Source organism: Hemitrygon akajei, chromosome 3, assembly GCF_048418815.1.
Source record: "Hemitrygon akajei chromosome 3, sHemAka1.3, whole genome shotgun sequence".
In the NCBI taxonomy this organism is placed as follows: Eukaryota; Metazoa; Chordata; class Chondrichthyes; order Myliobatiformes; family Dasyatidae; genus Hemitrygon; species Hemitrygon akajei.
In genome coordinates, this window is record NC_133126.1 from 161,098,598 (window position 1) to 161,113,452 (window position 14,855).

The window sequence follows — 14,855 nt, forward strand, 5'->3', positions numbered from 1 at the left end:
CCCAGCAGGCCAGGCAGCATCTGTGGAAAAGAGTACAGTCGATGTTTCAGGCTGAGACCCTTCATCAGGACTGGGGAGAAAAAGATGATGAGTCAGTATCTTCCCCTCCTTTTTGCCTCTCCTATTTCTGCTGCCTCCTTGCTTTCTATTACCCAAATTGTGCTGTCCTAACTGCTTCTATTTGAAATCAGAAACATCACGTTGTGATCATGATGTCAATGGATTTCTAGATATTTAAGCTAATGATTTTCCAGTGTATGCTTGGAATATCACAACCTCAAAAACCACGATTGGTCAGAAATTAGGTTTTTCATCTGAAACAGCATCTATAATTATTGATATTTCTCCTGATAACAAATGCAATTTATCGACACAATATTGTCTGTTTAGATTTTCCATCTCTATTATACTATGATCATTTGCTTTCAATCTGTTGGGATCTCCCAGTATTTAGTGAATGATTTCTGAAGATTCACAGAGCTTTACAAATCTCATTCCTGATTATTCACTGAACTCGAGGGGGAGGGAGGGTGGGTGGGGGATTACACGGCCCGTCCCAAGGTACTTGTCTATCTTGAGACATTTTGACCTTTGATCATCTTGTTGATGTAAAGGTTTACTGGGTAGATTTTCATCATCAACACCTGGAGAGTAACAGGACACATTTGCACACCTGCCAGAGACCTGTTACTGAGATCAATAAAATGAGCATCAGGAGAGCTGTACAAAGGCGGGTAATTCACCCACCAGTCCTGATGAAAGGTCATTGACCTGAAGCACAGGGGAAGGAAGGATTTTAATTTGAGAGCCGAGGGTCTCACAGTGAGTGGGGAATGAACCTGAGTGTCAGGCTGCGATCAGCAAACCCTGCAGGCAGAATGAATTGGTTATTTAGATTTTGGCTATTTCATCCACAGTTTATAAATTTAACCGAAGGCACACAAGCTCCCTAAGGCTTGCCTTTGAAGCCCTCATGAGAATAGAGCAGCAAGCTTTGAAAACAGGCTGGTGAGGAGGAGGAAGGGGAAAGAGTGGTACAGAAAGCCTGGGACACTTGACAGTAGCAGCATACAGTTTTTAAAGTTTGATGAAACCCTTTTGTGCCTCATGTTTCCCCAACATAAAATGGTCTGACCCACTGATCATTTTCTGTTTGAATTTCCAGCAAACACTTGTGTTTAATGGATGCGCAGTGAATCAAGTCAAAAACCATGAGCCTGTTTGGGGCCAAGTTAAACAAGATGATTGAGCCTTGTATGCAGGTTTTGGCGTCATTGAAAGGACATGAGGATGCTGAAGGAACAGAGTGGGGATTTGTTAGAATTATTCTGTATTTGGAATTAAAAAGTCAGGAAGCAGGGAATCCATGGAAACTTGGCTCTGTGGATTCAGAACTGGCTTGTTCACAGAACACAGAGGGAGGTAGTAGATGAAGCAATACTCCCTGGAGGTCAGTGACCAGAGACGTTCTGCAGGGATCTGCTCTCGGACCTGGGCTCATTGTGATTTTGTCTAATGACGTGGATGAGAAAATGAAAGGGTGGATTAGTAAGTTTGCAGATACACAAAGGTTAGTGATGTTGTGGGTAGCTGGGCTGAGATGTGGTAAGATGGATTTCACTTCAGAAAAGAGCAAAGTGATTCACTTTGGAAAATCCATGTTGAACACAGAATGCAGGGTTAATGGTGCCCTCATTCTCCTGATCTCCAGGGAATACAGCCCACGAGCTGCCAGTCGTTCCTTATATGGTAACCCTTTCATTCCTGGAATCATTCTCATGAATCTTCCCTGAACCCTCTCCAATGTCAGTACATCCTTTCTAAAATACAGAAGAGGGTTGTGTGGAGGGAGTACATTCTGATTGGAGGGTTGTGACTAGTGGTGTTCCACAAGGATCTGTTCTGGGACCTCTACTTTTTGTGATTTTTGTTAACGACCTGGATGTGGGGTAGAAGGGTGGGTTGGCAAGTTTGCAGATGACACAAAGGTTGGTGGTGTTGTAGATAGTGTAGAGGATTGTTGAAGATTGCAGAGAGACATTGATAGGATGCAGAAGTGGGCTGAGCAGTGGCAGATGGAGTTCAACCTGGAGAAGTGTGAGGTGGTACACTTTGGAAGGACAAACTCCAAGGTAGAGTACAAAGTAAATGGCAGGATACTTGGTAGTGTGGAGGAGCAGAGGGATCTGGGGGTACATGTCCACGGATCCCTGAAAGTTGCCTCACAGGTAGATAGGGTAGTTAAGAAAGCTTATGGGGTGTTATAAAAGCTGAGTTTAAGAGACGTGATGTGATGATGCAGCTCTATAAAACTCTAGTTAGGCCACACTTGGAGTACCATGTCCAGTTCTGGTCGCCTCAGTATAGGAAGGATGTGGAAGCATTGGAAAGGGTACAAAGGAGCTTTACCAGGATGCTGCCTGGTTTAGAGAGTATGGATTATGATCAGAGATTAAGGGAGCTAGGGCTTTACTCTTTGGAGAGAAGGGGGATGAGAGGAGACATGATAGAGGTGTACAAGATATTAAGAGGAATAGACAGAGTGGACAGCCAGCGCCTCTTCCCCAGGGTACCACTGCTCAGTACAAGAGGACATGGCTTTAAGGTAAGGGGAGGGAAGTTCAAGGGGGATATTAGAGGAAGGTTTTTTACTCAGAGAGTGGTTGGTGAGTGGAATGCACTGCCTGAGTCAGTGGTGGAGGCAGACACACTAGTAAAGTTTAAGAGACTACTGGACAGGAATATGGAGGAATTTAAGGTGGGGGGTTATATGTGAGGCAGGGTTTGAGGGTCAGCACAACATTGTGGGCTGAAGGGCCTGTAATGTGCTGTACTATTCTAAAAAGGCGCACAATACTCCAATTGTGGTCTCACGAGTGCCTTATAGAGCCTAAACATCACAGCCCTACTCTTATATTCTATACTTCTAGAAATGAATGCCAACATTGAATTCACCTTCTTCACCACCGACTCAACCTGGAGCTTAACTTTTAGGGTATCCTGCACAAGGATTCCGATGTCCCTTTGCATCTCTGTATTTTGAATTCTCTCTCCATCTATATAATAGTCTGCCCATTTATTTCTTCCACCAAAGTGCATGACCATACACTTTCCAACATTGTATTTCATTTGCCACTTCTTTGCCCATTCGCCTAAACTATCTAAGTTAATCTGCAGGCTCTCTGTTTCAACACTACCCGTTCCGTCACCTATCTTTGTTTCATCAGCAAATTTAGCCACAAATCCATTAATCCCAAGTCCAAATCATTGACATACGTCCTAAAAAGCAGCTGCCCGAATACAAACCACTGTGGAACTCCCCTGGTAACCGGCAGCCAGCCAGAATAGTACCCCTTCATTCCCATTCTCTGTTTTCTGCTGATCAGCCAATGCTCCACCCATGCTAGTAACTTCCCTGTAATTCTATGGGTTCTTATCTTGCTAAGCAGCCTCATGTGTGGCACTTTATCAAAGGCCTTCTGGAAAGCCATGTGCACCACATTTACTGCATCTCCTTTGTCTACCCTGCTTGTAATTTCCTCAAAAAATGGCAGGAGGCTTGTCGGACAGGACTTTCCTTTCAGGAAACCATGCTGTCTTTGGCCTATCTTGTCTTGTTATGTGCCTCCAGGTACTTCCTGACAGTCGATTCCAACAACTTCCCAACCACTGATGTCAAGCTAACAGGTCTGGAGTTTCCTTTCTACTGCCTCCCACCCTTCTTAAATAGCAGAGTAATATTTGCAGTTCTCCAGTTGTCAGGTACAATGCCAGAATCTATTAATTCTTGAAAGATCATTGTTAATGCCTCCACAATCTATTATCACGTGTTCAGCTATTTCCTTCAGAACCCAAGGGTGCAATTCTTCAGGCCCATGAGATTTATCCACCCTCAGACTATTAAGCTTCCTGAGCACCTTCTCAGTCATATTTTTCTCTGCACATACTTCACTTCCCTGACACTCTTAAATGTCTGGTATACTGCTGATGTCTTCTACTGTGAAGACAGGTGCAAAATACGCATCCAGTTCCTCTGCCATCTCTACATCTCTCATTACACTATCTCCAGCATCATTTTCTATTGGTCCTATATCTATCCTCAACTATCTCTTACCCTTTATATACTTAAAGAAACTTTTAGTATCTTGTTTGATATTAGTTGTCAGCTTCCTTTCATAGTTCATCTTTTCCTTCCTAATGACCTTCTTTCTTTCTGCAAGTTTTTAAAAGCTTCCCAATCCTCTATCTTCCCACTAGCTTTGGCTTCCTTGTAAGCCCTCGCTTTTGCTTTTACTTTGGCTCTGACTTCACTTTTCAGCCACGGTAGTGTCCTTCTTCCATTCAAGAATTTATTCTTATTTGGAATATATCTGTCTTGCACTGCCCTCATTTTTCACATAAACTCCAGCCATTGCTGCTCTGCTATCCTTCCTTCTGGTGTTCCTTTCCAGTCAACTTTGGCCAGTTCCCCTCTCATGCCATTTTAATTTCCTTCATTCCACTGAAATACCAACACATTGGATTTTAGCTTCTCTTTCTCAAATTTCAATGTGAACTCCATCATATTGTGATCACTGTTTCCTCAGGGTTCCTTCACCTTAAGCTCTCTTATCACCTCCGGATCATTGCACAACACCCAACCCAGCATGTCTGATCCCCTATTGGTCTCAACAACAAGCTTTGCTAAAAAGCCATCCCTTAGACATTCTACAAATTCTCTCTATTGAGGTCCAGTACTGACCTGGTTTTCCCAACCCACTTTCAGGTTAAAATCTCCAACAATTATATTGACATTGCCCTTCTGACACATCATTTCTATCTCTTGCTGTAATTTGTAATCCGCATCCCGGCTGCTGTTTGGTGGCCTGTATACAACTCCCATTAGGGTCCTTTTACCCTTGCCATTACTTAACTCAACCCGTAGAGACTCTACACCTTCCGATCCTACGCCATCCCTTTCCAATGATTTCATATTATTTCTTATACACAGGGCCACACCACCCCCTTTGCCTACTAACCTATCTTTCCGATACACCATATATCCTTGGACATTCAACTCCCAAGGTTGCAGCAAAAATTGATAGGATGGTTAAGAAGGTACTTGGCCATCATTGTCAGAAGACTGAGATCAAGAGCGACAAGACAGGGATAGTGCTCTATAGACTGAACTTGGAATACTGTGTTCAGTTCTAGCTGCCTCATTATAGGAAAGGATGTGTAATCTTTAGAGAGGGTGCAGTGGATGCTGCCTGAATTGAAGAGCAAGTCTTAAGAGGATAGGTTGATAGAGCTAAGGCTTTTCTCTTTGGAGAAGAGAATGATGGAAGACTTGATTGAGGTATACAAGATGATAATAGGTATAGACAAAGTGGATAGCCAGGTTGGAAAAGAATTAATATGAGGGGGCATAAATTTAAGGAGTTTGGAGGGAAGTGTGTGGGGATATCAGTGAGAGGTCTATTGCACAGTTTTAGTTGTGTGTATTGCTCTGCAAGGGTTGGTGTTTGGGGTGGATTATTAGGGATATTTAAGTGATTCGTAGATTGACACATGGATGAAAAAATGGACTGTGTGGGATGAAAGGTTAGATTGAAGGTTAAAGGTCTGCACAACGTCATGGGCTGAAGGGTCTCTACTGTACTGTAATATACAGACTTCCAGAGGCTATAGTAGAAGAAGGTAAGAAATATTGGAAATGAAAGATTGTGTTGTGACTGTGGAGAGACATGGAAGCTGGGCATATCGAAGACTTTATTTATTACAACAAGCAGGCATAATTCTGGAGACACTGTCAGTACAGCCTCACAAACCCAAATACATCACATCGTTATACCCTTAAGATCAAAGGGAATAGCAATACAATGTCAATAGCTGAAATGACATTGTTTACATCTATATCTTGGGTTGACATTTTTTCCTTTGAATTATGTATCTACAATGAGAGACACCTCTGTATGAGTAAACACCTTTGCTGGGAGAAACATAATTAGCACAGATAGTCTAAAATATTTCTGATCACAGAGATCCAAACACCCAAAATGGATGTGGTCAGGACTGTCCCTCAGTACACAAAAACTATAGATGGCCTATATTGCGACCATGTTTGAAATGCTAAGTGACATCAGTCTGGTATGCCAACTTGAACTCAGGTCACAGTGGTGCAAATTATATAGCCATATTCCTGGTTTGATGCAGACGAATTAACACAACCCAATTCCCTTATCGTTTGGCTCATGTATATGCAACAATCTCATCGTCACCATTTTGCAAACCATATCTCAGACTGCTGGCTTCGAACTTCATGCTTTCAATTTGCAATAAAAACTGAAGACTAACTGCGAGCTTCCTGAACATATTTGTATCTATAATAAGAACTGAAGCTTGGTTCTTGTTTTAATTAACATCTGATATATTCACATAATTCCAAAATACTCCCTTCTCTTGTCCCCTGGAGCAAAATCTATCCCAAGAAGACAAAACTTCAAAGATAATCTACTTAAGTAGGGCAGTAAAAATGCCCTTCCCTTCAGATACCTTTGCCAATTACTAACCTATCATATCCCTATGTGCATCCACATCTACACTACCAGCCTGAATAACTATCCTCAAGACTAAGCAGAAACGGCAATAAAGTTTTCCAAAAATTTGATCACATCCTCTTCTTAAACATGTTTGTCTCCTCGACTTCAACCAGTCTTTAAAATGCAGTTTTATCATTTGTGTGTTCGGCCTTGCTGGCCAGTTGCAGCTTAATCTCGCCCTTATCTTCACTCATTCAATATTTGATAGCTAAAACTCAGCAGTGGCTATCAGTAGTTATTCTGTGTCAGGGACGCCAGCAAGGTAAATTTGTTTCTGGTTCGCAGGCAATAGTTCACATGACATGAAACTGTCAGTATAATCTGACAACAACTCCCTCAGTCCCTTTGATTGAACAGCAAGAGGGTTTGAAATGGTCTGTATTAACTATAAGAACCTCACCCCAGTGGCACCCCCTCCTGGACTGCCCCTTCGATTGCTGGTCCAACTACTGCAAGGATCCGGCTCATTGGTGTTCACTGCCATTCAGGCTGAAGTGGCTGCCTTCAGCTGCTGTTTCTTCCCTTACTCTGTGTCCCTTGCTTTTGAAGTTGTGGAACTTGATGTCTCTGCCATAACTTGGAGCCCTTCCCATCCATTTTCCCATTACCTTTCCATTCTTATCTATATAACTAATCACCTATGTCCCAGAACCAGACTTCATTACAAAGTGCAGTTACAGTTATACTTTACTGTGCCATTCAGGGCTCACTGACATGATCACTGCATGTCTTCTTCATTCACGTTCCTACTCCTTCACCCGCAAGTCTGCTTCCATCAGGAATGGTCATGTGATGTACTTAGGTTCTCCGTAATGACTGTCAATGGGTGGACTTGATCCCTTGTTCTGTCTGTGAGGGCAACAAGAAGGTGAGTTATACAGTTTAACCTGAGTCCAGTGTTTCTACTGACAGGTGTCAGACATAGGTGTCAATTGTCACGAGCACCACCAGTGGGTCTGTCCACCTGGGAGTGAACCCTGCCGTTTCAGGCAGTTCCCTTACCGTGACTTGGTCACCCGTCTGTGGGAGGATTTTCTTCTCTCCCTCTGGCTCTCTCTGATCAGCAATGTATCTCTGCTGTTTTGCTCTGCTAAACCTGGTTACAATGGTCCTTCACATCTCTACATAATCTTACTAAATTTTCTCCAGTAGTTTCTTCCTCTACACTTTCATGTTGCCTCATGTTCCTTTCCTCTCCGTGCCCCGTGACTTGCAAACTCATTCCCTTTCTGATCCTTACTCTCCTCTTCCTGATGTGTCTCTACTTTAATTGCAGCTATCTTTGCAGGCATCCGCACTGCTTTTAACAGTTCTTCACTGTGTTTGGTCCCTACACTTGGCGAGTCCCTGGCATTATCCAATCTCCTATCTCATCTTGAGGCTGCTGTCTCTCTGTGGGCGATGTTAGCTCTGTTGATCATGTTCACTGTCACTGACTTGTCTGTGTTATTTCTCCCTTTCCTGAGTCTATGTACCTACCTTACTCAGTGTGTCTACCCTCGGACAATACCCGTATTGTTTGGACACACCCAAAAATCTCCAGGAAGCTGCACTTTCTCAATCTCAAGCACCCGGGGCTGACTTCTGTCTACTCTCATGGTTTCACCTCCTCCGCTGATAATGTAAATCGCCTCTCCAGTCGTGGGCAAGGTGGATCAGTTATCAAAGCTGATGACCCTCTGTTCACTAGCATATCATATTACTGGCCTCCTAATAAACCTCTTGTATGCATCCATGAATGGCTACTACTGACTATGGAGACTCCTACCTGTCATTTGTCTGACCTGGTTACTGTCCTGCCTAGCTCTAGGATCTAATAGGCAGTCAGATTGGGCAGAGAGGGCATCCCTGTGGTTTCTGCCTGTTTTGGTGGGTGTCTGTCACACATTCTTTCTTTTTAGAATACTGCCTCCATTTGTGGCCTGATAGGCCACAGTTTCACCTTTCGTCATCTGTTCTGACAATCCCTGGCTAGGTGGCTGGCACACAAGGCAAGTCTTCTGTGACATTGCAACAGCTACATCCACTTTACGACTTCTCTTCCCCCTCCGCTGATCTATCTCTCCAGCCCATTATGCTATCTCAGGGTTAGTCAATTCCACTGGCATCCCCAAGTCTAAAACTTTCTGGTGACCTGAGCTCAGACCAACCTTCAGCAATTTCAGGAAGACTAGATCATCCCTCCCTGGATTGTCCAACACTGAGTATTCCTCATATGGTCGAAATTTACACTTTGCTCAGTCTATGGCAGGCTCATCAGCTCTCTGAACCACTGACATTATCATTCTCCAATTACTCTCACCTCCCCCCCAGTGGCCTCCTCACTTCTCCCTTAAAGAAGTCATATCTCTCCTCATTAAAGGCATTCCCGCTAATTGCCTATGTACCATCCTGCACTCCCTGGGCCATACTGTCCCACACGTTTCTCAAACATTTTGTTTTCACCAACACGCATATATCTTTTGAGTGCTTCTGGTGAATTGCAATCATTTCTTCAGCTTATGCCAGAGTTCTGAATTCCCGCAAATGCCTTGAAGCGAGGGCAGCTCTGATGAAATGCTCTGCTTTTCCCTGGAGGAAGGGCTTCTGGATGGCGGTAATCAGCGTTAAGGCCTAGCTGGAGTCATCAGGATTCTCAGCCTACTATTGCCTGAACTCAATAGGTGCCATCCCAACAATACACCGGGGAACAACCTCTCCCTCAAATATTTCCACACTACTTCCCATACTAAGCAAAATATACAGGATCGATAAAAATTAAACAGTACATACTTAAAACCATAGAGTATGTACTCTGTAATCTTCCACTTCTGTGCCACTGAACTCATTATGCCTGTTGTGTTCACTTTCATATAAAAATCTGTTACTCCAGTTTCAAACTTATTCTTAAAACACACAAACAAGTATATTATTATACAGATTCACGGACATATATGTATGCACCCTTGTGTCCCAAACAGTTAGTCAGTAAACATCTTTCACAGTTGTTGGCCCTGTTTCACACAAGCGCGTGCACAGACACACACACTCTCTCTCTCTCTCTCCCCCCCCCCCCCACACATTTTTATGTCTATGATGCACCATCAATAACTCACGCCGAGACTTAGGAAGTGAGATATCGGCTTTTATTGACTGAAGAACAACACTACATCCTGGGGAAAATGAGCGAGAGCAGCAGGCCACAGTCGCCTTTATACAGGGGTCTGTGGGAGGAGCCACAGGGGTAGTCAGCAGGGTCTTGGGAGGAGCCACAGGAGCAGTCAGACAGGTATATCTAGTTCACCACAGTCTATCAGTTCAACTCTCTGCTGTGTCCTTCAATGCTTTGTGATCTTATGGTCTTTGACTTGAATATATCTAAGCATGGGTGCTACTCTTAAAAATACTCACCACCTTAGACTGTACGAGTCACTGGCCACACGATGGTTCAAATAACTTAGCCCATGTTGCCTTGATTTGATGCAGCCAATAAACACAACTCCATTGCCTTAAAGTTTGGCTTATGCATATGCAAATGTATTATGGCCAACATTTTGCAAACCACATCTTAGTCTGAGAAGTTTTAACTTCAATTTATTGCTTGCATTTTACAAAAAAAAACTGAAGAGTTGAAACATTTCAAGGGAATAAAATGCTAATAAAAAGGTAAGGTATAGATAAACAAAATAGGGTAAAATGAAGTGGATTCAATTCAAAAATTAATACCACGTCAATTCCAAAGTCCTTTGTAGGTGTCAGTTCTCTGATCTTCCATTAAACCAGAGCACCATCCAGTGGCCAACAGCAGCCAGCATTAAACTTAGTGAAAAGACTTTATTCCTGGACAGAGTTTCAGTGGAATGGTAAACAGCACTGAAGCAATGTTTTTTTCTACAAACGTTAGCATGTTACTGAATTACATCCATTTACACTAAATTACAAAGCTCCATTAAAATATGATATAAAAACAGAAAAAGCTGGAAGTTCAGCTGGTTTGGTAAAATCTGTGGAGAGAGAAAGAGAGTTAACGTTTCAGTTTACTGACCTCTAGTGTGAAAATGTCTTGGGTTGTTTGTATCATTTCAACAGACTTAAGCATGTGAATCATAACTGCCATTTTTTCTTTGCACAAGTTAAACATCAGCAAGCAATCTTTTTCATCAAACATAATCTGAAACAAAAATCTAAAGAGAGCAGAGAGATGTTTTTAACACACACAAAATGCTGGAGGAACTCAGCAGGCCAGCCAGCATCTATGATACAGAGTACAGTTGACATTTCGGGCTGAGACCCTTCAGCAGGTCTGGCCCAATACAGTGACCGTACTCTTTTCCATAGATGCTGCCTGGCCTGCTGAGTTCCTCGGCATTTTGTGTGCGTGTTGTTTGGATTTCCAGCATCTGCAGATTATCTCTTGTTTGTGACAGGAAGATGCTTTTTTCTGGCTCCAGTGGACAACCAGTAACTCAGTCGCATACTCATCTCTGCCGAGTCCTTTTCTGCTACATAGGATGGATTGTGAATCCATAAAAATACATGTTGTCCAATGCTGATTACTGGTGATTAAATTTAATCTTTGAATCATTGCCTCCATAGACTAGATAATTGTTGAAACAGCTATAAAGTGTAATAAAGATAACAACGGAACACTTGTATTATAAAAACAGATTTTACAAATAAAGGGATGTGTTGCGACAAATTATCACAAGATACAAGGGTCTGTTTGATGATTATTGCTGGTATGAAATTTACTGGCATTAGTGTAATGCAAGGTTAATCCTGAGTGTATGTTTGTGGTCCTTTGCCACTGTAATCCATCCATTTCAAGGTTTGACATTTTGTATGTTTAGAGTTGATCACTGTTGTAACATGTGGTTATCTGAGTTGCTGTTGCCTTTCTGTTGGCTTGAACCGGTCTGGCCATTCCCCTCTGACCTCGCTCATTAACAAGGCATTTTCGTCCACAGAGCTACCGCCCACTGGATGTCTTTTTTTGCTTTTCGCAAACTACTGTGCATGAAACTCCCAGGAGATCAGCAATTTCAGAGAAATTCAAGTTGACTTTGGCATCAACAAAATCACTTAGATCACATTTCTTTCCGATTCTGATGTCTGGTCTGAACAACAACCGAACCTGTTGATCATGTCTGCATGTTTACATGCAATGAGTTGCTGCCTCATGATTAGCTGATTAGATATTTGCATTAACGAGGTATGCCTAATAAATTGGCCACTGATTGATCTAAATATTCACTGAGGTTCAATTCTCTGAAAAAATATGATTTGAATTTAGAGCAATCTTCAAAATTAGTATTGCATCTGTGGATTAAAACTGATATGTTTTGTGACAGAGGTGTTGCAGAAGATGAGACTAGTGACATTGGACTTTTAATGTGCAAATCTTGTTGCTGGAGATGCCACTCCACTTTTTATAGAACATCAATAATTTCCAGAACTGACTTTCAGCAGAAGGAAGTGCGGTTTTGTTGTATTAAGAAGAGTTGAAATTGTGCCACGCCTTCCATAATAACCTCTGATCTTTCTTTGCAGACAATGAAGTTCTTCATTGTAAGGTAAGAAATGCATCAAACAATTTGATCAAGGCAACTTGCAAAGTAACACTGTGCAAACCTTGGTGATGATTAGTAGCTCGGCACAAAATAATGTTGTAAGTTTTCTCACATCCTACTGGGGGTAAATAAGGCTGCAGATTAACATTTCATCCAAAAGACCAGGAATTGTAGGAAGAAGAATCAAGGATGTGATTAGCAAGGGACCCGTGAGGGAATGAAGCATCTACAAAATCCACGGCTCTAGCAACATCAGCAAGTGAGTTGGAAGAAAATGCTCGAGTAGACATATTTAAAGGTACATTATTCCAATTCCTTGTTTTTTTCATCATTTAAAGAGGATTTTTTGCAATTGAATGAAAGAAATGGGCACCTTTAGAAGTGACTGTGGCTGCTCAAACAACTTCCAAAGTCCGCAGGAGGTGATGAAAGTAATATAGACACTTCTCCCTACAACATCTGCTCCTCTGTAGTCACACTACATTGGGCCTGGGATGTCCAAGGCAAACATATATCCTGTAGTGAATAAAGAATAACATAGACAGTGCAGCAGATGTTCACTAAGTATTTTCCTGGGATGAAGGGGCTGATGTGTGATGAAAGTTTGAGTAGGGTGAGCCAATGTTCACTGAAGGATGGAAGACTTGGAGGTGATATTACTGAATAATGTGAGGAAAATTTAGAGTCTGTATGGTCAGAGGACGTTCTCCTAGTAGAAGATGTAATTTTGGAATAAAGAGTTGTCCGTTTCAGATGAGATGAGGAGCATTGGCTAAAAGTAGCTTGAAGTCTTCTTCCAGCAATTCCAGCATAATGGAGGCTGGTGGGGTGGAAGGTCATTACTAGGCAACCTCATTATTGCTCTGTCCCAAAGGAGAGGGGCTAAGAGCAAAGGAGAATAAAAGGAATGAGATGTGGTCAAGAGCATTAGTTAACAATGGTAAAAAGGAAGCCATGTGGCCTTCTCTACTCTCATAGTGATTCTCAGTGGAAGCTTGAGGAATTACTCTCATAGTGATTCCCAGTGGAAGCTTGAGGAATATCAACTCAACTTCAGTTAGTGCACATGGACTTAATAATGAACTGTAACATTCAGTAAGTTGAACTGGCAATTTCTCAGTCTGTATCATTCATCTGTCAGTGGTATTGGCTTAAGTTCTTTTTTTTCTGTCTCTGAGAGTGAGGGACTTGCCCAACCTGACCTGCTGGGCTTATCCTTCCATTCTGCATTTCACAATTTCTGCATTCTTTGCTCTTGCTCTCTAACTGCTCCCATTCCCTCATTAACCAGTTTATATCTTATTCTCATGGTCACCCCCGTTTCACCCTATCAGAGACAATCCCTCCTTCCCTCATCTGTTTTGTAGCTCTTTAATCTTCTATTGTCTTCTTCAATCCTGATGAAGGAACTCCAAACTGAACCCTAGACTCTGTTTCTCTTCCCATGGATGTAGCCTGACCTGCTGAGTATTTCCAGCACTTTTATTTCTGTTTAAGTGATCCAGAGTTGTTGCTCCACCGTAAGCGTCAACTATTCTGAAACGGTCTCATGAAAGATCCCAAATGTATCTTGCATCAATTAGGCTGCCAGAAGTTTCATCTGCTGTCCTGAAATCAATAAGCAGTTGGCAGACACTGAAAGAATATTAGCAACTTAAAGAGCATCTTCCAGCATCTTGTCTTAACCCATGAAGTAGTTATCCAAACCATAGTCAAGATTCTGCAAATGTCTTTGTGACAAAAATAATCAGAACAGTTAATGAGGGCCATTCAGAATGAATAGAAGCAGCTCCATTGTATTTTTTTTACAGCACGGTCATTTCAGAGCTGAGAAGGATCTTTATGCAAGAAACTTCTACCGATACTTTTGATGGCCAATGCAAAGAACTTCACTGACAGGGAATGTGTCCACTTCTTCAAAGGGGTGCAGTGAAGCAAGTGGCAATTTGCATCTTTTGACTGTTTAATATAGGTAGAATTCTATGTGTTTGAGAGGAAAGCGATGTTGATAATTTTTTGAGAGATGAGGTTCTTTTAAAGGAAGCTGTGATTGTTTGCTTATCAACTCCCTCTAGTGGTTGAATTGCATCACAGAATCAAAATGGCAGTTTACCCTAAAGCACATGCTGGACTGCTAATCTGTAAGTGGTGTTTCCATTGAAAAGACAATGGCTTTATATTATGGCGTTTTATGTGTGTGTCAGAAATACAAGTGGTTCCTATGAAGATGACAACAAAGTATTTAGATTTTCACATTGAAGGAAGGAACAAGTTGTTGTCAACTGGAAACTACATAGGGGTTTGGAAATGTTGTAGAGCCAGTGAAGCTGGCCATTGTAACTCCTGATAATAGTGTGAAATAGTTGAGTCTAAAACTGGATCCATTGACCTGCTTTCATGAACTAATATATCTATTTTATTTTATAATATTTCATGAACTAATAAAAGTGTTCCATCTGCTCACATCATTTCTGGGTAAAAGCTCACCCAGTAGGAAATTGGCCAAGGCATTTCTGAGCACAATTCAACAATGTAGTATTCCTCCTTTATCCATGGGTATTAACATCAAAGCTTGTGTACCGCACATTTCCACCCCTAGTAACCTTAATCAGAGCTTTTTGGTGCAATTTATGACCTTTGTTGAACAGTCACAAAAAATGTAAACACATGCAACGTTGAGATCTCTGAAGAGGTGTTCAAAGTAGATTTAATGTCTAAGTACATA

The 14,855-nt window shown here is 41.9% G+C and overlaps 1 protein-coding gene across 1 annotated transcript in view; it reads right to left on the bottom strand.

Annotated features, from left to right (window-relative positions):
- Window positions 1-10,424: 10,424 nt before the first annotated feature.
- LOC140725556 (uncharacterized) overlaps window positions 10,425-14,855 on the bottom strand; it is a 32,103-nt gene continuing 27,672 nt past the window's right edge. Inside the window, exon 3 of the mRNA XM_073041170.1 lies at window positions 10,425-10,564. Within this exon, the coding sequence (XP_072897271.1) occupies window positions 10,487-10,564 (78 nt within the window). The 3' untranslated portion in view covers window positions 10,425-10,486. The remainder of the gene's footprint in view (window positions 10,565-14,855) is intronic.